Source organism: Anomaloglossus baeobatrachus, chromosome 1 (assembly GCF_048569485.1).
Source record: "Anomaloglossus baeobatrachus isolate aAnoBae1 chromosome 1, aAnoBae1.hap1, whole genome shotgun sequence".
In the NCBI taxonomy this organism is placed as follows: domain Eukaryota; kingdom Metazoa; phylum Chordata; class Amphibia; order Anura; family Aromobatidae; genus Anomaloglossus; species Anomaloglossus baeobatrachus.
In genome coordinates this window covers 931,638,433-931,661,003 of record NC_134353.1, presented here as the reverse complement: position 1 = coordinate 931,661,003, position 22,571 = coordinate 931,638,433, and the positions used below count along the sequence as shown (strand labels likewise).

The window sequence follows — 22,571 nt, the reverse complement described above, 5'->3', positions numbered from 1 at the left end:
TCCCCCATCACGTGACCCTGGCTTCAGTGACCACTGATGTCCGGTGATGTCACATCAACTTTCGGAATTGGAAATTGACCTGGCATCCCCAAGGCAGGACCCAGTCTCCATGAGAGACTGGGCTGTGGACTGAGTTTCACCACACCATAGCTCGTGCTTGTGGCGCTCTGCGGTGAAGGCGAGAATGCGTCAGAGGATGGGCTGTGTCGTGTCTTGAAATTCTGCCCACAGCTCAGTCACTCATGGAGAGTGGATCCCGCCTCGGTGATGCCAGGTCAATTTCCAATTCCGGAAGTTGACGTGACATCATCGAACATCAGAGGTCACTACAGACAGGGTCACATGATGGCGGGTGAGTGGACAGCGATACTGCCGCTTATGGGCAGAATGGACAACAGAAGGTATAGGTATTTAGAAAAAAACTGTCACAGCTTTACATGGATGTGACCACTATGCTTTGTAGTTGACCCCCTCTTTAATTCGCAAAAGGTGAAACACAAAAATAATCAAAACCAAGAGAATTAAAGTTTTGGTGTAAAATTTTAGACAAAATTTGCCTTAATCCAATTCTCTCATCCCTAGCAAACATTGAAATAATTGTTTTTAATGAGGTCATATCTGAACGCAAAACTACATTTCCAATCTATCAACGGCTTCCATAGCTAACAACAAAAAAAAAGAATTCTATCAATTACAAGTTAGTAGTTAAATCGCTATAATGTTTATTGAATTATAATTAAACTTTCAAGGTGCCTGAAATTAATGGACTCTGCCTATGTGCATTTTCATTACGATATAATTGATTTCTACCCCTATGGAAACATGTACAGAAGTAATCTGTTACTGCGAAGATTTCAAGGACATTTCATAAGTCAATACAAAAGTGTGATTTTCTCCTGCCAACAGCCTGCGGGGAGCCACATTAACTTTTAAGGGATTGGTGTTTTTCTTTTTCGTACAGCTTTATATTAATATAGTGCACAGGGTTTGAGAAAATGTCAGAATTCAGCAGATTGTGAACATTTCTATTTTTGGCATACCTTTGTTTCCAATTCCTCTTCATAACATCTGTACATTTTTTTTATAGATTTTTTTATATATAATTTTTTGTATATTATTCTTTTTTTTGTGATAACAGGATCCTATTAAGTTCTAAAAATATACATTTTAGAATTTTCAAGTGCAAAAAAATTGACATAATGCAAAAATTAATTACTATTTCTTTTTCTCTATTTCTCACACCATTTTCCCCGTTATCTTTATTTTATATTTAACCCGTTGTGTTTTCCTTTGCCATGTAAAAATATTTCATTATTTTTTTTTAATTTCTGTTTTTTTTTTAATTTTATTTTTGCTTTCTTAATTTAATGTATTATTTGATGCATGATTTATCAGACCCTTTGGATCCATCAGAAATTGAGTTTTATCCTTTTATTGATGATTTTCCTACCTCAGTCCCAGAAATGTCCACCCCCATGCTCCCACCAGTAGGTGTTCAGGCAGTTGCTTTAACGCATGATGCCGTGAGAGTCAGCTGGGCAGATAATTCTGTCCTCAAGAACCAAAAGACGGCGGAAGTTCGTTTCTACACGATAAGGTGGAGAACAAGCTATTCATCCAGCTCCAAATACAAGGTAAACTGACTTAAGAACTTATTCTAGAAAATAGTCTTAGTGGTTTGTCTGATTCACAATGAAACACTCTTGGTGTATTACGAGCTTGAGCGTGGTCTGCCATTTTTGACATCCATATAAATCCATTGAAAATTTCCCTCGAAAATAAGACAGGGTCTTATGTTAATTTTTGCTGAAAAGATGTGTTAGGGCTTATTGTCATGGAGTATCTTATTTTTCCATGAACAACATTCTACATTTATTCTTGAAGCAACAAAATCAACATTTATTCAAATGTAGGCATGACCAAAGCCAAACCAAAGCCTTGGTTCTCTTGTCAGAAAACCCTTCACAGATTATGTCTTCCAGCTCAGGAAATAAGTGTCATTGACCAGATCCGCACTTGCGCTTCATAGAATGTCCCATGTAACCTTTGATTGAGGTTATCGTACTCTGAACGCCAATTTTGTACCCTTTGGATATCCAACACTAGAGATGAACAAACCTAAGGTTCGATGTTCGGAGTTTGGGTTCGGAAACCGACTTCCAAAAAGACAAAGTTCGGGTTCGAAGTTTGAATGAGTTAAGAGAGCAAACCACTCAAGTGACCAGCGCTGTTCTTGGGTATGAGTGATGCTCAGCCCTGTGTGAGTCACTTACAGTATGTGAATGGCTCACGCTTGGGGTAAAATTATCGTGATCAGATGTAGTATGAACACACACAAAACAAATTTGAAAAACCCCGCCCTTCCCCGGAAGTGTTCTGCTCATGGCTCCCAGCATGTAGTTGAAGCAATGAAATGCCCAATTGCAGACTTCCATTGAGGTTCAGATCAAGTCAGGGACACAAACCAAATGTTTTAAAGGTTCGAATGTGCCTGCCAAATCGAACTTCCAAAGGTTCACTCATTTCTATCCAACATCATCTCTTTGTAGAAAGCAGTAAGATTTTTGCCCTGAGAGTAGCGATGAGTGGACCCATGGAAGTTCGGTTTGGCGAGTTCACCAGGACTTTAGATAAAGTTCAATTCAGGACCCAGACTTGACCGGAACCGAAATAGAAATCAGTAATTGGGCAGTTACACCCAGATGCAGCCAGCCATAAACAGATCACTTCCGGAGGCGGGCGGGTGGGGTTTTTCCAATATTTTTAGTACACACTAAACTAACGCTGTTACCCCCAGTACCAGCCATTCAAACACTGCAAGCAGCTCACACTGGGCTAAGCACCAAGCATAGCCAGGCACAACGATGCTTGAATGAGTGGTTTGTATGCGTAAAGCATCCAAACTCCAAATCTGAACTCTGGTAAATTCTGTGTTTGATACGAACACCGATCCTCGGGTTCGGTCATCTCTACCTGAGAGTCCTCCACAATTCCTTTTTTGTACTCAATTGATTAGCTTTTCCTTGTTGCACTCATGTTGTCTGGGGGTAAAAATACTAGTTCGGCATATTTCTTGGTGGCTAGACTCTTCAGCAAGAAAAGAAGACACCCCCAAAAGAATCGCACTTAAAGGACTTCACAAGACCCCAAACAATAACAGTTGGCAAGTGCCAGACTCTCACACACAGTTCGGGTTGTCCCAGGCATGTTACGTCCCGTCAGGTCCCTTGACATTCCAGCTGCTCTCTTCCATGTTCCACTGCAGCCAAGTGTAGCGGTTGGCTCTCTCTGGTGAATGGGAGCAGCCATAACGCTGTAATATAATGGGCTCAGGAGTATAGTGACATTACTACAACTAACCGTCAGGTACTTTCCAACCCTTATTATTTTGGGTCTCATGGGATCTTTTGAGTACTATTCTTTTGTGGATGTCTGATTTCCTTGGTGAATGGTTTATCTGTCCTGCTGCATTCTATTGCCAATTGATTTAACTTTTTTACATGTTATATTGACTTTCTTTTATGAACTATAAAGGCACCATTACACGCAACAACGCATCTAACGATATATCGCCGGGGTCATGGATTCCATGACGCACATCCGGCATCGTTAGCGACGTCGTAGCGTGTGACAACAAAGAACGGCCGTTAACAATCAAAAATACTCACCTTATTGTCGTTCATTTTAAAAAAATCGTTGATTGTTCAGGACGTAGGTTGTTCGTCGTTCCCGAGGCAGCACACATCGCTACGTGTGACACCTCGGGAACGACGAGCTACAGCTTACTTGCGGCCGTCGGCAATGAGGAAGAAAGGAGGTGGGCGGGATGTTTACGGCCACTCATCTCCGCCCCTCCACTTCTATTAGGCGGCCGCTTAGTGACGCCGATATGACGCCGCACGAACCGCCTACTTAGACAGGAGGCGGTTCGACGGCTACAGCGACGTTGCTAGGCAGGTAATTCCGTGTGATGGCTCCGAACGATATTGCGTGCCACGGGCAGTGATTTGCCCGTGACGCACAAACAACGGGGGTGGGTACAATCGCTAGCGATATCGCTAACGATATCGCTGCGTGTGACGGGGCCTTAACTAGGGCTTATTTTTGGAGTAGGGCTTATGTATTAAGCATACTCCAAAAAAATCCTGAAAAATCATGCTAGGTCTTATTTTCTGGGAAACAGGGCAGTATAAAATGGCTACAAAATGACAAGGTTTGCTTCAACGGACCAAATATGATTGTCTATAGAATTGGTATGAATGGATGGCATGATACTTTCCTATAAATATGTCATTTTTTTGGGGAAGAAAAAAAAAAAGTAATCAGCTCACCGTCCAGGTAGGAAAATTCATTGTGAAAACACTTGCATTCATTTAGGAACCCTGGTAGACCTTGTTTGGTTAGGGTATGGTGCAAGGAGTGAAGGAGCGCCTCAAGCTGGTATCCAGGTCAGAAATGGAAGAAAGGTCCATGAGGACTGGGCTACCACTTTCCTATGCACATCACAGCTAATTATTGAGGCCACCAATAACAGGATTACATGTGTACATCGTAATATTTAGGGGCTTTATCCAAAAAATCAAAAGTGGAAAGATAAGTCAACCGGCAACCTACACTTTTATATTATTTTCTCAGTCTGCAGATACAACATCCTTAAGCCATACAGTTACAAGTCTGAAGCCAAACACCATGTATGAGTTTTCAGTGATGGTCACCAAAGGCAGAAGATCAAGTACATGGAGTATGACCGCTCATGCTACTACTTACGAAACAGGTAAGGGTGGAAAAATGAGGATAATCTCATGATTTTTATTTTCTAATGTCAGTCCTAAACCAAGTTATTACTTCCCAGTAATGCCTTGCACCGGTCATATCATATGTTCTAGTGCAGCCAATCGGGGAAGGCTGTTACAAGGACTACAAAAGATGAGGGCTGGTCAAGTAGCGCCATTTAAGACTTTTACAGATAGTCTACATAGGGATCGAAAAAGGACTAAAGCCCGCTACACACGCTTCAATATATCTCACAATCCGTCGTTGGGGTCAAGTTGTAAGTGACGCACATCCGGCATCGTTTGTGAGGTATCTGCGTGTGACATCTACTTGCGTTCAGGATTGAACGCAAAACCGTTGATCGCAAACACATCGTATCATTCTCTAGAATTGAGCGTTTTGTTGCACGAACCTAGTGAATTGTAACGTGTGACATCCCTCATACGATTTCGGTGTCTGATGCTATGTGCGCAGGTGTGCGCTCTGCACCGCAGCTTAAAAAAGGTCCGCTTCAGAGCGCAGCTGAAAAGCTGTGTTCTGAAGCGCCTCACAATGTCGGTCATTCACTAATCTCTGTCAGTCGGTCACTATCTCTGTCCCTCACTCTCTGTCCATGTCAGTCTATCCCCCTCTCTCATATACTCACCGATCCCCGATCCCCGGCTCTGCACGGCATTCACACTGCTCCGGCGGCTTTTACTGTTTTGAAAAAGCCGGCCGCCCATTAAACAATTTCGTATTCCCTGCTTTCCCCGCCCACCGGCGCCTATGATTGGTTACAGTGAGATACGCCCCCACGCTGAGTGACAGGTGTCACACTGCACCCAATCACAGCAGCCGGTGGGCGTGTCTATACTGTGTAGTGAAATAAATAATTAAATAATTAAAAAAAACGGCGTGCGGTTCCCCCCAATTTTAAAACCAGCCAGATAAAGCCATACGGCTGAAGGCTGGTATTCTCAGGATGGGGAGCTCCACGTTATGGGGAGCCCCCCAGCCTAACAATATCAGCCAACAGCCGCCCAGAATTGCCGCATACATTATATGCGACAGTTCTGGGACTGTACCCGGCTCTTCCCGATTTGCCCTGGTGCGTTGGCAAATCGGGGTAATAAGGAGTTATTGGCAGCCCATAGCTGCCAATAAGTCCTAGATTAATCATGTCAGGCGTCTATGAGACACCTTCCATGATTAATCTGTAAGTGACAGTAAAAAAACACACACACATGAAAAAATCCTTTATTAGAAATAAAAAACACAAACACATTCCCTCATTACCAATTTATTAACCCCCGACAAACCCTCCATGTCCGGCGTACTCCACAGTCCTCCAGCGTCGCGTCCAGCTCTGCTGCATGGAGGTGACAGGAGCAGCAGAAGACACCGCCGCTCCGGTCACCTCCACGCAGGTAATGAAGACAGCCGCGCGATCAGCTGATCTGTCACTGAGGTTACCCGCTGTCACTGGATCCAGCGGTGGCCGCGGGTAACCTCAGTGACAGCAGCTGATCGCACGGCTGTCTTCATTACCTGCGTGGAGGTGACCGGAGCGGCGGTGTCTTCTGCTGCTCCTGTCACCTCCATGCAGCAGAGCTGGACGCGACGCTGGAGGACTGTGGAGTACGCCGGACATGGAGGGTTTGTCGGGGGTTAATAAATTGGTAATGAGGGAATGTGTTTGTGTTTTTTATTTCTAATAAAGGATTTTTTCATGTGTGTGTGTTTTTTTACTGTCACTTACAGATTAATCATGGAAGGTGTCTCATAGACGCCTGACATGATTAATCTAGGACTTATTGGCAGCTATGGGCTGCCAATAACTCCTTATTACCCCGATTTGCCAACGCACCAGGGCAAATCGGGAAGAGCCGGGTACAGTCCCAGAACTGTCGCATATAATGTATGCGGCAATTCTGGGCGGCTGTTGGCTGATATTGTTAGGCTGGGGGGCTCCCCATAACGTGGAGCTCCCCATCCTGAGAATACCAGCCTTCAGCCGTATGGCTTTATCTGGCTGGTTTTAAAATTGGGGGGGACCGCACGCCGTTTTTTTTAATTATTTAATTATTTATTTCAATACACAGTATAGACACGCCCACCGGCTGCTGTGATTGGGTGCAGTGTGACAGCTGTCACTCAGCGTGGGGGCGTGTCTCACTGTAACCAATCATAGGCGCCGGTGGGCGGGGAAAGCAGGGAATACGAAATTGTTTAATGGGCGGCCGGCTTTTTCAAAACAGTAAAAGCCGCCGGAGCAGTGTGAACGCCGTGCAGTGCCGGGGATCGGGGATTGGTGAGTATGAGAGAGGGCTGCTAACTTCAGTAACTTAGGAGATTATCGGTCACCGGTGAGTCCTTCACAGGTGACCGCTAATCAGGGCGCGACACAGACAGAGCCGCAGCATGACCGTGAAGTCGGGTGAAGTTCACCCGAGTTCATTCTGACAGTGCGGCTCTGTCTGTGTCTGCTATCAGCGGCCATTCAGCTCTGCTACATGGCTGTCTGTGTCTGCTGTTAGCGGCCATGTAGCAGAGCTGAATGGCAGATGACATAGTAAAAACGCATCCCTACACATTACACACGCTTGGCAAGTCAATAAATAAAAAAAAAAAGAAAGGTGCCCAATGCATACGTCACGGAACACATGATCTAAAGGATCGCACATAAAATTGACCAATTTAACATAGACTACTAACGCTCGTGATACAGCAAATGAACGACCAACGTGAAATCTCATAGATCCCGTATGCAACCTGGGTGTGTCACATCGCAAATGCGATTGTACAACTAATTGCAACGTGTAAAGCAGGCTTAATTCTGATTGTGGTTTACTAACATAGTGCTGAAACACAATGAAAATGGGAATGATAGTCTCAGTCTGTGAATAATAATCAAAAAATGTAAGTGATATAGGAAGGAAGGTGCAGGAGCTGCAGAGTCAGTGTGACTAATTTGATTGATCAGTGATATACTACAGGGCATTTTAACTCCCGTCTGTCTTAATTTTGCTACTGAAGACAAATCGTGAAACCAAGGCTTGTGTATCACAGAAAGTATGCTTCCTGTCTTGTGAGATGGGCAAGCCATATTTTTTTTTAAATGGATCTGTCATCAGGATTTCATCGCCTAAGAACTATTAATATGTTTATTTAGCTTTTTCAAAAACAAGCCTAGGAAACCTTTACATTGTCAGACCGTTTCTACATTATTAAAACATTAGAATAAAAAAGGGCTGGATGATTTCCTCAGTACACACAACATTGTTGGTTATAAATGCATAATTGGTGGAGGAAGGTTGAACTAGATGGACCTAGGTCTTTTTTCAACGTATGTAAAAATTGATATGCAAATGAGACTGAAGAGCTATGGTAGATCTGAAGCCTCCGTCACTCCAACTCTAATCCCCGCCCAATGTTGGCTTCTCCTTTGGCTGAAGTCACACAGCAAAACCACTGACATCACTGATTGGTTGCAGTGCTGTGACATCGGCACTGCAGACAATAACAGACACTGGTTGTAAATGCGGAGATTCGACACTGGACCTGGGAAGGGCAATTAAAGCTAATTTTGATTTTTTTAAAACAGAAACTGTGAGAAAGGGGTTTTACAAAACTGGAAAACCCCTTGAATGTCATGACTGGACTGAGAAGACCCCTTTAGTTAGTTGTTGGCATAAATTCTTTAACAAAAATGCCTCTAATGAATTAATACACCACTGCTATAAATATAGACTTTTTACAATCACCTTTTGCTTTGTGACCTATTGTGATGGGGTATGCGACAGAGCAGTGAGGGAGGCCAGGCCAAGGAACAATCCAAAGGGCTTTATTGGAACCACAAAGATAAAGCACCAAACATAACTATACGTCCTTAAAGTCTGCAAGGAGTCCACAACAAAACAAAAGATCCAGGGGCACCGCCTGGTATTCCGATACCAGGGAAAATAGGGCAATGGTCCTTATATGAGTTCCTTGAGTCCAACAGGGGGAACAATAAAACACAATCCCAAGTGGCCACTCATCTCCAGTCTGTAACAGTTCATACACAGGCCCTAGGATCCAGCCTCAGCTATAGATCCTAGTGCTTCTCCAGCCGAGATCCAACGAACCTAACATGGGTCTCATTGTTCTTCTCTCTTGGGATCAGCCCCTTAGGTGGACACACCTCCCCCTAGACATCTGATAAATGAATGGACTTTAGAGTCCTGGCTCTGTTCTGTTTACCAAGTTGTGGTTGGAGACGTCCCATGCTGAGAAGAACAAACAATCTCACAGCAGAAGCAGTACAAAGGAGGGACAGACTATTACAGCATGAGCACAGGCGGGGGAGGGACACGCTGTTATACCTATATTATGCATTCAGCCTGTGGCTTTGTGGATAGAAATGATGACAGTTACGCCTGTGCGATGTCTGATACCATCAGACATCACACAAATCTCTATGTTTTGTGAGTGAAATACACTCCTTCTATGCCTTTTGAACTCCAAAATAATAAAATTTGTGTTATGAGCGCTCGGTAAATCATTGCAGCACACATGCTTTGTGGTGTACGGAAATTTTTTGCTTTATTACATAATGTGACCAGTTTATATAGTACCTCAAACAAAGAACTTACTCCTTCGAAATATGCACCAATAGGAACAGTAGGGGCGTGAACGGAAATGTGAAACTTCCCCGGCCATCAGTGATAGCTGAACCCTATGACATCATTCAGTTATAAGATAAGATGGTTCTTTAAGAACAAAATGTAACTCCCTGGGAAAGACAATCCCACCCCAGATATCGGCAATCACTTCTATTCCCGACAGAGTTTTATTCTAATTTATGAAAACCAAACTCTGGGGCAAGAAAGTGTCAGGATGTCATAATTCAATGTGCGAACGCTGGATTATTTCGTCTGCTCTCTCGGTGGGGATGATACTTTCTATCAGCGCTTTGGATGTCATACTCTTAATTTACACCTCATTCACAGCCAAGTGTTTTTTTCTTTTTTTTTTTTACACAATTTAAGCTCCAACATCTGCCCCGAAGGATTTAACAGTCATCACAAGGGAGAGGAAGCCTCGAGCTGTTACAGTGAGCTGGCAGCCTCCAATTGAAGCCAACGGCAAGATTACTGGTAATTTGCTTGTTCTGCACTTTTTTTTATTTTGGATACCACATGTTTCTCTATTTAACTTTCTCTTCTTGTTAGAAAAACTCATTTTGATTGGATTTTTACGATGGATGTGAAGTATGATGTTTGTGTGCCGGAGCTTGCAATTTTGGCTAGAATACCTTCATACATATCTCACCCAACGGGAACCAAAACTCACAGAGGATGCGTACCTTGATACATCCTCCGTGCACTGTCATACAACCTCCGTGCACTGTCATACAAGCACCATGTATTGTCATAGAACCTCCGCGCACTGTCATGCACCCTCCGCGCACTGTCATGCACCCTCCGCGCACTGTCATGCAACCTCCGCGCACTGTCATACAACCTCCGTGCACTGTCATACAAGCTCCATGTATTGTCATAGAACCTCCGCGCACTGTCATGCACCCTCCGCGCACTGTCATGCACCCTCCGCGCACTGTCATGCACCCTCCGCGCACTGTCATACAACCTCCGTGCACTGTCATACAACCTCCGTGCACTGTCATACAACCTCCGTACACAGTCATACACCCTCCGCGCACTGTCATACAACTTCCGTGCACTGTCATACAACCTCCGTGCACTGTCATACAACCTCCGTACACAGTCATACAAGCTCCATGTATTGTCATAGAACCTCCGCGCACTGTCATGCACCCTCCGCGCACTGTCATGCACCCTCCGCGCACTGTCATACAACCTCCGTGCACTGTCATACAACCTCCGTGCACTGCCATACAACCTCCGTACACAGTCATACAAGCTCCATGTATTGTCATAGAACCTCCGCGCACTGTCATGCACCCTCCGCGCACTGTCATGCACCCTCCGCGCACTGTCATACAACCTCCGTGCACTGTCATACAACCTCCGTAGACTGTCATACAACCGCCGTACACAGTCATACAAGCTCCATGTATTGTCATAGAACCTCTGCGCACTGTCATGCACCCTCCGCACACTGTCATACAACCTCCGTGCACTGTCATACAACCTCCGTGCACTGTCATACAAGCTCCATGTATTGTCATAGAACCTCCGCGCACTGTCATGCAACCTCCGCGCACTGTCATACAAACTCCGTGCCCTGTCATACCACCTCCGTGCACTGTCATACAACCTCCGCACACTGTCACACAAGCTCCGCGCAGTGTCATACAACCTCCATTCACTGTCGTACAACCTTCGCGCACTGTCATACAACCTCCGCGCACTGTCATAGAACCTCCGTGCACTGTCATACAACCTCCGTGCCCTGTCATAGAACCTCCATGCACTGTCATACAACCTCCGCGCACTGTCATACACCCTCCGCGCACTGTCATACAACCTCCGCGCACTGTCATACAACCTCTGTGCACTATTATACCACCTCCGTGCACTATTATGCCACTTCCGTGCCCTGTCATACAACCTCCGCGCACTGTCATACAACCTCCGCACAGTCATACAACCTCCGCGCACTGCCATACAACCTCCGCACAGTCATACAACCTCCGCGCACTGTCATAAAACCTCCGTGCTTTGTCATACAACCTCCGCGCACTGCCATACAACCTCCGCGCACTGTCATACAACCTCCGCACACTGTCATACAACCTCCGCGCACTGCCATACAACCTCCGCGCACTGCCATACAACTCCGTGCACTGTCATACAATCTCTGTGCACTGTCATACAACCTCCACGCACTGTCATACAACCTCTGTGCACTGTCATACAACCTCCGTGCACTGTCATACAACCTCTGTGCACTGTCATATAACCTCCGCACACTGCCATACAACCTCCGCGCACTGTCATACAATCTCCGCGCACTGTCATACAACCTCCGTGCACTGTCATAAAACCTCCGCGCACTGTCATACAAGCTCCGCAGACTGTCATACAACCTCCGCAGACTGTCATACAACCTCCGTGCACTGTCATACAACCTCCGTGCACTGTCATACAACCTCCGCGCACTGCCATACAACCTCCGCACACTGCCATACAACCTCCGTGCACTGCCATACAACCTCCGTGCACTGTCATACAACCTCCGTGCACTGTCATAAAACCTCCGTGCACTGTCACAAAACCTCCGTGCTTTGTCACACAACCTCCGCGCACTGTCATACAACCTCCGCGCACTGTCATACAACCTCCGCGCACTGTCATACATCCTCCGCGCACTGTCATACAACCTCCGCGCACTGTCATACAACCTCCGCAAACTGTCATACAACCTTCGCACACTGTCATACAACCCCCGCGCACTGCCATACAACCTCCGCACACTGTCATACAACCTCCGCGCACTGTCATACAATCTCCGCACACTGTCATACCACCTCCGCGCACTGTGATACACCCTCCGCGCACTGTCATACAATCTCCGCCCACTGTCATACAATCTCCGCCCACTGTCATACAATCTCCGCGCACTGTCATACAACCTCCGTGCCCTGTCATACAACCTCCGTGCCCTGTCATACAACCTTTGCGCACTGTCATACAACCTCCGCGTACTGTCATACAATCTCCGCGCACTGTCATACAACCTCCGTGCACTGTCATACAACCTCTGTGCACTGTCATACAAGCTCCGCGCACTGTCATTCACCCTCCGTGCACTGTCATACAACCTCTGTGCACTGTCATACAATCTCCGCACACTGTCATACCACCTCCGCGCACTGTCATACACCCTCCGCGCACTGTCATACAACTTTTGACCGATATGTCCTCTTTTTAGAAGTTTGGTTAGAATTCCAATTCCTCAAGAAGCAATTCCCTTTCCTGACACGACAGCAAAACTGCAATTCATATTTGAACCACTGGGTGGCCACAGAAACACTTAAAGAATAAACATCTCCAAACAGAATATCAACAATAATTGTTTGTTTTTTCCCCAAAATGTACTCATCTCAGAATGTGTTTATGCCTGAGAAAGGGTAATGGAGGACACATCTGTATGTTGGTAGCCCTACAGAAGAAGAACCTCTTCTCCCCCGAAATGAGTGATGCCAAGGAACATTGGACTACATAATGAGAGAATTTAAGGCACATAGGGTGAAATTACTCCAAACCGCCAAATATAATTACCAATAATCACCTGTTTTGACTGGCAGGAGCTCGGCTGTGATTTAGGCTTTTAGTTTCATGGAAGTAACCCTGTAAATGAACAATCCGGAAAGATGTACAACAAGGTTACCGCCGAGGCGGTTCATCCTAATTAGAAGTGACGGAAGCTGGCACTTACCGCATTGAAAGAATAATGCGTTATGATGTTGATACCGCGGCTACAAATACATAATGCAGGACTCGGACTCATTCATAATTCATGGCGCCTTAAAATGTCTCCCTAAAGCTGTCACAATCCATATTTTTGTTTGCGTTTTTTAGCGTATATCCTGTTTTATACCCTGGATAAGAACCTCCAGATAGATGACTGGGTAATGGAGACGATCAGCGGTGACAGACTCACTCATGAGATCCTCGACCTCAACCTAGATACGGCTTATTATTTCCGAATACAGGCCCGCAACGCCAAAGGGTTGGGGCCCCTCTCCGACCCAATTCCTTTCAGAACTCCCAAAGGTAAGATTTCATTTTATTCCATTTTTTTTATTATTTTTTATTTTTTCTTAACTATTTAAATTAGTCACAGAGGGGAAGATGTAATGTCTAATTGTCACGGCAGATAACGTCAGAAACTGTGCAGAAAACTTTTCTACTGTTTGCCGATTTGGTTGATGCTTTATTTCCCCATGCAAAACACAAGTCAAGTACGGGTTTACGTGTCGCGGGACTATGCGCAGGATTTTGGGGCATTGTCTTTGTGTTTTCATACAATACTTCAGTTGAAAAACTGTGTAAGGCCATGTGCGCACGCTGCGGATTTACCCGTAGATTTTGCCGTGGATTTGCTGCAGAAAATGTGTCTAACATTGCTGCAGTCATTCCCCAGCAAATCCTATGGGTTTTAAAAACTGTTGCGTTTTTTTATACCCCCGGATTTTCCGCAGTGGAATTAATGAGCATGTCACAACTTTTGCCATAGATAATGGTAAAAATCCGCGGGAACCAACTTGTGGAAAATTCACGGAAAATCCACGGAAAATCACGGCAAAACGCGGGTGCGGTTTTACCACGGTTTTTGTCGTGCTTGTGGGATTCTTCCAGAGGGTTTCAGAAGGTTCTAATGTGCACATAGCCTAAGACTTAAAGGCGGCGTCACACGCTATGATATATCGCGCGATATGTCGTCGGGGTCATTTCGGTAGTGACGCATATCCGGCATCATTTGAGATGTTGTAGCGTGTGACAGCTACGAGCGACTGTTAACTAGCAAAAATACTCACCTTATCGTTGCTCGTTGACACGTCGTTCATTTTCATAATATCGATCGTCCTTCTGCGCTCCGGTTGTTTGTCGTTCCCGAGGCAGCACACATCGCTCCGTGTGACACCCCGGGAACGACGAACACAGCTTACCTGCGTCCTGCCGGCAATGCGGAAGGAAGGAGGTGGGCAGGATGTTTACATCCCGCTCATCTCCGCCCCTCCACTTCTATTGGCCGGCCGCTGTGTGATGTCGCTGTGATGCCAAACGTCCCTCCCCCTTCAGGAAGAGGATGCTCGCTGCCCACAGCAAGGTCGTTTGGGAGGTAAGTACGTGTGACAGGGGGTTAACGACTTTGTGCGCCACGGGCAACATATTGCCCGTGACTCACAAACGATGGGGGCGGGTGCGATCGCTAACACGATCGCACAACATATTGACGCTTGTGACGGGGCCTTTAGGCTATGTGCCCACACTGCGGAAAATTTGCGTAACTTGCCACGATTTGTTTGCGGAAATTCCGCGTTTTTTTCACAAATCCGCAGTACAGCAAGTCCCCAGCCATTTCTATGGCATTTGGGGAGTGCTGTCCACATGCTGCAGCATGTCGATTATTCCTGTGGATTTTTCCGCACGATCCTATACTTATCTGCCTTGATTGAAGACCCCGGAGTCACTTCCTCCAGTGCAGAGGAGCGTGGTGGAGCCAGGAGCGGGCAGCAGGAGGTGGGCGGGGCCTGCACAAGCTCTGGTCATGTGACAGCCAGAACTAGTTCAGGCCCGCCCACCTTATGCATAGTGCCGACAGACACGGACGGAAAGTGAAGTGCTGCGTGACGGAGGTAAGTGTGAACCCCTGATCACTCCAGCCCTTGTTCTGCATTGAGGATGCAGTGCCGAAGCAATGGTACTGTATCCTCAATGCAGAATGACCGCAGCACATCCGCAGCATTGAAACAGCATTTTCTGGGAGCTCCTGCAGAATGTCTTGTGGATATATCCGACACTTTCCCCATGGGCACACAGACTATGTGCGCACTAGAAAGTGCATTTACCGCGGATTTTCCACAAGTTGGTTCCCGCGGATTTTTACCATTATCTATGGCAAAAAAACGCAGGTACCTGCGGAAAAGAAGTGACATGCTCATTGATTCCGCAGCGGAAAATCCGCGGGTATAAAAAAAAGCAGTGTGCGCACAGCATTTTTTAAAACCCATAGGATTTGCTGGGTTGCAATGTTAGACACTTTTTCTGCAGCAAATCTGCAGCGTGCGCACAGGGCCTTACATGCAACATCATTCATACTTTTTGGTTTTTAGTGTCCACAGCGGTAGCATAGCCACATACTAGTGCAAAAATGGGACTATCCTCCCCAGTATGGGGCCAGGATTGGTTTTCCCTCTTGGCCGCAGATCCTTGACCATTGGGTCACTTCTGCGCCCCATTGTTGTCTCTTTTCACACACCTGTAACATTGCAGTTTGCTCATTACCAGACTTTAGGTCTGAACTTGCACCAAGAAACTCTGGGTCCTTACTGACTATCCCAGGAAACCGTTCCCTTGCCCGCCCATATAACTCCTCCCACTCTGAGCCAGTTTCAACTGGTAACCCTTCATGTGCCAAACCAAATGCATGTCATTTACTAAACACATTAAAAACATTTAAAATAATGCATTGCAGCAGATCACATTTTCTTCAAGGGGGTGTAGGTAGCACTTCCACTTCCTTACACATGCAACCTAGGTAATGAGACTCTTCTACTATAGAGGGGGAGGCTCCTGCTGCAGCCAGTTGTCTAACAGCCTCTCAAAAGGCCCCATATTGCATGATTTTCCTTTATAATATGTACCTAGAACTGGTCCTTTTACAGCAGACAGTGCGGGGGGGGAGGCTCCTGCTGCAGCCCGTTGTCTAACAGCCATTCCAAAGGCACGATAGTTAGAACGTAGTCTGCCTCTATGAAATATAGTTAAAATTGACCCTTCTACTGGAGACAGAGCAGACGGGGAGGCTGCTGCTGCAGTCAGTTGTCTAACAACCTGTCCAAAGGCCCCATAGTTAGAAAATGGTCTGCCTCTATAAAATGTACCTAGAACTGGCCCTTCTACAGCAGACAGTGCAGAGGATGGGGGGGGGGGGGGGGGGGGCTCCTGCTGCAGCCCATTGTCTAACAGCCTCTCCAAAGGCCCAATAGTTAGTGCATGATCTGCCTCTATGATATGTTCCTAGAACTGGTCCTTTTACAGCAGACAGTGCAAGGGGGGGCCTTTGGCTGCAGCCAGTTGTCTACCAGCCTTTCTAAAGGCCCCATAGTTAGAACGTGTTATGCCTGTATGACATGTACCTAGAACTAGTCCTTTTACAGCAGACAGTGCAGATGGGGGGTTATGGCTGCAGACAGTTATCTAACAGCCTCACCTAAGGCCCAATAGTTAGTGCAAGATCTGCCTCTATGATATGTACCTAGAACTGGTCCTTTTACAGCAGACAGTGCAGGGTGGGGTGAGGCTCCTGCTGCAGCCAGTTGTCTAACAGCCTGTCCAAAGGCCCCATAGTTAGAACGTAGTCTGCCTCTATGCAATGTACCTAGAACTGAACCTTTAACTGCAGACAGAGCAGAGGGGGAGGCTGCTGCTGCAGTCAGTTGTCTAACAGCCAGTCCAAAGGCCCCATTGTTAGAATATGGTCTGCCTCTAGAAAATGTACCTGTATCTATCCCTTCTACTGCAGAGAGGGGGAGGCTCCTGCTGCAGCCAGTTGTCTAACAGCCTGTCCAAAGGCCCCATAGTTAGAACAAGGTCTGACTCTATGAAGTGTACCTGCACCTAGCCCTACTACACAGGGTATTGGGACATTTTTATTATATCATCAGCTCATGAGTAATTTTTCTAAAAGTATACAACCTCTTTTGTGGCAATTTTTTTTTACACTGTTTGGTTTTCCACCTGAAAGCACCATTTTTGTTACTTTAATGCATGTATTTCTAGCTAAAAAAAATGATTTATGTCCGAGTTTTCTTAAGGATTTTGCACCATTTGCCTTCTATAGTTTCCATGTTGTCTGTTGCTTGCTGCAGAATGAGTTAACTGAGAAACCATCAGTCAGCACACCATGGTGGCCTAACAGGCAGATAGTGTTTTTCTGCTCACAACTGATATACGACCACAGATGACATGCAGGGAAAAAGCCTGTAAGAGCCAAATGTGTTGCTCTATTACTTGTTGCAGAATGAGTTAACTGTAAATCCACCAGTGAGCTCTTTCTGAGGATTCAATGGTAAAATAAAACCTTTTTATCTGTCAATTTTTCATCTTTACTCTGACTGATGACCACAGACCACATCAAAGTTGAATGTGCAGGTAAACAAAGAGCCTGTAAAAGCCAAATATGTTTCACTATTACTTGAATGAGTTAACAGTAAATCCATCAGTGAGCTCCTTCTGACGATCAAAAGGGAAAATTTCCAACTCTTTTTATCCGTCAAGTTTTCCTCTCTGATTTATGACCACAGACCACATCAAAGTTGATTGTACTGATAAACAAAGAGCCTGTAAAAGCCAAATGTTTTGCACTATTACTTACTGCAGAATGAGTTAACTCTAAATCCATCAGTGAGCTCTTTCTGACGATCCAATGGGAAAATTTCCCACTTCTTTCATGTCAATTTTTCATCTTCTCTCTGTGATTGATTACTACAGACCACATTAAAGTTGATTGTACAGGTAAACAAAGAGCCTTTAAAAGCCAAATGGGTTGCACTATTACTCGCTGCAGAATGAGTTAACTGTATATCAATCAGTGAGCTCCTTCTGACGATCCAATAGGAAAATTTCCAACTCTTTTTATCTGTCAATTTTTCCTCTCTGATTTATGACCACAGACCACATCAAAGTTCATTGTGCAGGTAGACAAAGAGCCTGTAAAACCAAATATGTTACACTATTACTTGCTGCTTAATGAGTTAACTGTATATCCATCAGTGAGCTCTTTCTGATGATCCAATTGGAAAGTTTCCAATTCTAATTTTTCATCTCCTCTCTGATTTATGACCACAGACCACATCAAAGTTGATTTCGCAGGTAAACAAAGAGTCTGTAAAAACCAAATATGTTACACTTAAGCTTGCTGTAGAATGAGTTAACTGTAAAACCATCAGTGAGCTCTCTGATAATCGAATTGGAACATTTCCAAATCTAATTTTTCATCTCCTCTCTGATTGATGATCACAGACCACATCAAAGTTGATTGTGCAGGTAAACAAAAAAAGCCTGTAAAAGCCAAAAAGAGCAAAAATGTTTAATGAAAACCAATTGCAAAAATGATTTTTAGCCTTAAATATATGCATTTCAATAAAAAAAATGTCCTCAGAGATCGACAACCCCTTTAATGATGAGTTAACTGTAATGAGTAATAATGAGTTAACTGTAAAACCATCAGTGAGCTCTCTCTCATAATTGAATTGGAACATTTCCAACTCTAATTTTTCATCACCTCTCTGATTGATGACCACAGACCACATCAAAGTTGATTACACAGGTAAATAAAGAGCCTATAAAAGCCAAAAGGAGCCACATGTTTAATGAAAACCAATTGCAAAAATTATGTTTAACCTTAAATATATGCATTTCAATAAAAAAAAATGTCCTCAGAGATGGACAATCCCTTTAAGGGAGAAAATTGGCTCTTTGATTATAAAGTATTTAGGTTTAAGGGTCCTTTGGAGGAAAAAAATGATGCAAAAATGGTTCAAAAATTATGCAAAAATGATGCAAAAATGATGCAAAAATGGTTCAAAAATGGTGTAAAAATGATGCAAAAATTATGCAAAAATGGTGCAAAAATTATGCAAATATGGTACAAAAATGATGCAAAAATGGTGCAAAAATGATGCAAAAATGGTGTAAAAATGATGCAAAAATTATGCAAAAATCGTGCAAAAATGATGCAAATATCGTACAAAAATGATGCAAAAATGGTGCAAAAATGATGCAAAAATGGTACAAAAATGATGCAAAAATGATGCAAAAATGATGCAAAAATGGTGCAAAAATAATACAAAAATGATGCAAAAATGGTGCAGAAATGATGCAAAAAATGGTGCAAAAATGCTGCTTTTTGTCCTTTTTTTATCAATAGAAACCAAAGTGTGATGATCTATGTAAAATAGGAGACGAAATAGTCTCCCAGTAGAGGCGGTGTAACATCATTAGGTGCATGTGTGCCGCTCCCCCGGTTGCGGGTGTTTGATGTCATTCCCTATACGGCATGTAATAATTTATTACGGTCAATCACTCCGCGGCTGGAGACCTGTCACCACATCAGAGGGGCCGGGAGCCTGTGAAGTCCGCGCCGAGCCCAGCAATCCAGGCTACTGTCGGAGGGGGGTTTGATTTCTGTGTAATAAATACATATTACAAAGAGCTTCATTTCATAAATCTAAGAATCCATAAGGCGCTGGTCTGGTCGGAGTTTGGCGCCGCTGATCTCGCATCTGTAGTATAAACGGTACATGAAACAACCAGCGTGCCCGTCACTGCCCTTTCATATCATCCACAGCGGCACGGACATGAATAACATGTAAATTATACATGTCATCAATGATACTGGAAACATTGCGCATAAGGTGCAGCACCACGAATGTCCACTAGGCACCGCATACATCTACATTCATAATGTGGATACTACGAGCATTTTGCATTTTCAATGATAAATAACCACACAATAAATTAATGCTGCAATATGGTGCAAATGCAATAATACCGTAACTATCTGCTGGACATCTAGGGCAGATATTACAAGCATTTAGCATCTTCAATGATAAACATCCACATAATAAATTAATGCTGCAATATGGTGCAAATGCAATAATACCGTAACTATCTGCTGGACACCTAGAGCAGAACATTCATAATGTGGATATTACAAGCATTTGATATCTTCAGTGATAATCAACCACGCAATCAATTAATGCTGCAATATTGTGCAAATGCAATAATACCGTAACTATCTGCTGGACATCTAGGGCAGAACAACATTTATTTTAAGAGTGTTTACTGTATTTTTAAGGGTAAAAGCAGCACCCCTGGGCAGTAATATCTTGGTATAACTTGGAGGTATAATGTGGGCTGTATATGGCAGTATTATCATGGCATTATATGGCAGTATTAAGTGGGCTGTATACGTCAGTTAAATATTGGTGTAATATGGAGGTATTATGTGGGTTGTATATGGCAGTATTACATTGCATTATATGGCAGTATCATCCGGGCTGTATATGGCAGTAATACTTTGGCATAATATGGAGGTATTATGTAGGTTGTGTATGGCAGTAATATCTTGGTATTACTTGGAAGTATTATGTGGACTGTATATGGCAGTGTTATCATGGCATTATATGGCAGTATTAAGTGGGCTGTATATGTCAGTTAAATATTGGTATAATATGGAGGTAGTATGTGGGATGTATATGGCAGTATTATCATGGCATTAGATGGCAGCATCATGTTGGCTGTATATGACAGTAATATACAATGTGTGCAGAATTATTAGGCAAATGAGTATTGTGATCACATGATACTTTTTATACATGTTGTCCTACTCCAAGCTGTATAGGCTGAGAGCCAACTACCAAGTAAGTAAATCAGGTGATGTGCCTCTCTGTAATGAGGAGGGGTGCGGTGTAATGACATCAACACCCTATATAAGGTGTGCTTAATTATTAGGCAGCTTCCTTTCCTTTGGCAAAATGGGTCAGAAGAGAGATTTGACGGGCTCTGAAGAGTCCATATTGTGAGCTGTCTTGCAGAGGGATGCAGCAGTCTTGAAATTGCCAAACTTTTGAAGCGTGATCACCGAACAATCAAGCGTTTCATGGCAAATAGCCAACAGGGTCGCAAGAAGCGTCTGGGGCAAGAAAGGCGCAAAATAACAGCCCATGAATGGAGGAAAATCAAGTGTGAAGCTGCCAAGATGCCATTTGCCACCAGTTTGTCCATATTTCAGAGCCGCAACGTTACTGGAGTATCAGCACAAGGTGTGCCATACTCAGGGACATGGCCAAGGTAAGGAAGGCTGAAAACCACCACCTCTGACCAAGAAACATAAGATAAAACGTCAAGCTGGGCCAAGAAATATCTTAAGACTGATTTTTCACAGGTTTTATGGACTGATGAAATGAGAGTGACTCTTGATGGGCAGATGGATGGGCCAGAGGCTGGATCAGTAAAGGGCAGAGAGCTCCACTCCGACTCAGACGCCAGCAAGGTGGAGGTGGGCACTGGTATGGGCTGGGATCATCAAAGATCAACTTGTGGGACCTTTTCGGGTTGAGGATGGAGTGAAGCTCAACTCCCAGACCTACTGCCAGTTTCTGGAAGACAACTTCTTCAAGCAGTGGTACAGGAAGAAGTCGGTATCGTTCAAGAAAAACATGATTTTCATGCAGGACAATGCTCCATCACATGCATCCAACTTCTCCACAACGTGGCTGGCCAGTAAAGGTCTAAAACAGGGGTCTCAAACTCAGCTGGGTGTATGGGCCGCATATAGAAAAAAAAATGAGGGGGGCCGCATTATTTGCAGGACAAAGTGAACATTTTTAATGAATCCATGGTTTTTTTTCTATACATCTTGGATCATTTTTGTAAACATTTTTCGCTTGTTTATTATAACAAACGTGCACTTTTTTTGTTAAGTTTATATACAGAAAAGCATTTTTAATGTAAATAAAAAAAGTCATGCTTTAGGATTTTTTTTTTTTTTACATTTTATCACCTTCTTGTAATTGTTTTACAATTAGCAGCATCATATAGTAATCTTAGCCAAAATCTTGTAGTAATGTGCCCATCCGTGTGCCCTGTAGTAAGGTGCTCATCCTTGTGGTATTGTGCCCAGTAGTATAGTGCCCATCCTTGTGCCCTGTAGTATTGTGCCCAGTAATATTGTTCCAATCCTTGTAGTATTGTGCTCATCCTTGTAGTATTGTGCTCTGTAGTATTCTGCCAATTCCCATAGTATTGTGGCCATCCCTGTAGCATTCAGACCATCCCTGTAGTATTCAGCCCATCCCTGTAGTATTGTGGCCATCCCTGTAGTATTCTGGCCATCCCTGTAGTATTCTGGCCATCCCTGTAGTATTTTGCCCATCCCTGTAGTATTCTGCCCATCCCTGTAGTATTCTGCCCATCCCTGTAGTATTATGGCCATCCCTGTAGTATTGTGGCCATCCCTGTAGTATTGTGGCCATCCCTGTAGTATTCTGCCCACCCTTGTAGTATTGTGGCCATCCCTGTAATATTCTGCCCATCCTTGTAGTATTGTGGCCATCC

The 22,571-nt window shown here is 44.3% G+C and overlaps 1 protein-coding gene across 1 annotated transcript in view; it reads left to right on the top strand.

Annotated features, from left to right (window-relative positions):
• The window catches only part of DCC (DCC netrin 1 receptor), a 1,217,792-nt gene that overhangs the window by 1,059,962 nt on the left and 135,259 nt on the right, over positions 1–22,571 (top strand). The window contains exons 17-20 of the mRNA XM_075328185.1: positions 1,396–1,634; positions 4,636–4,774; positions 9,786–9,893; positions 13,305–13,499. Coding sequence (XP_075184300.1) covers positions 1,396–1,634; positions 4,636–4,774; positions 9,786–9,893; positions 13,305–13,499 — 681 coding nt within the window. The remainder of the gene's footprint in view (positions 1–1,395; positions 1,635–4,635; positions 4,775–9,785; positions 9,894–13,304; positions 13,500–22,571) is intronic.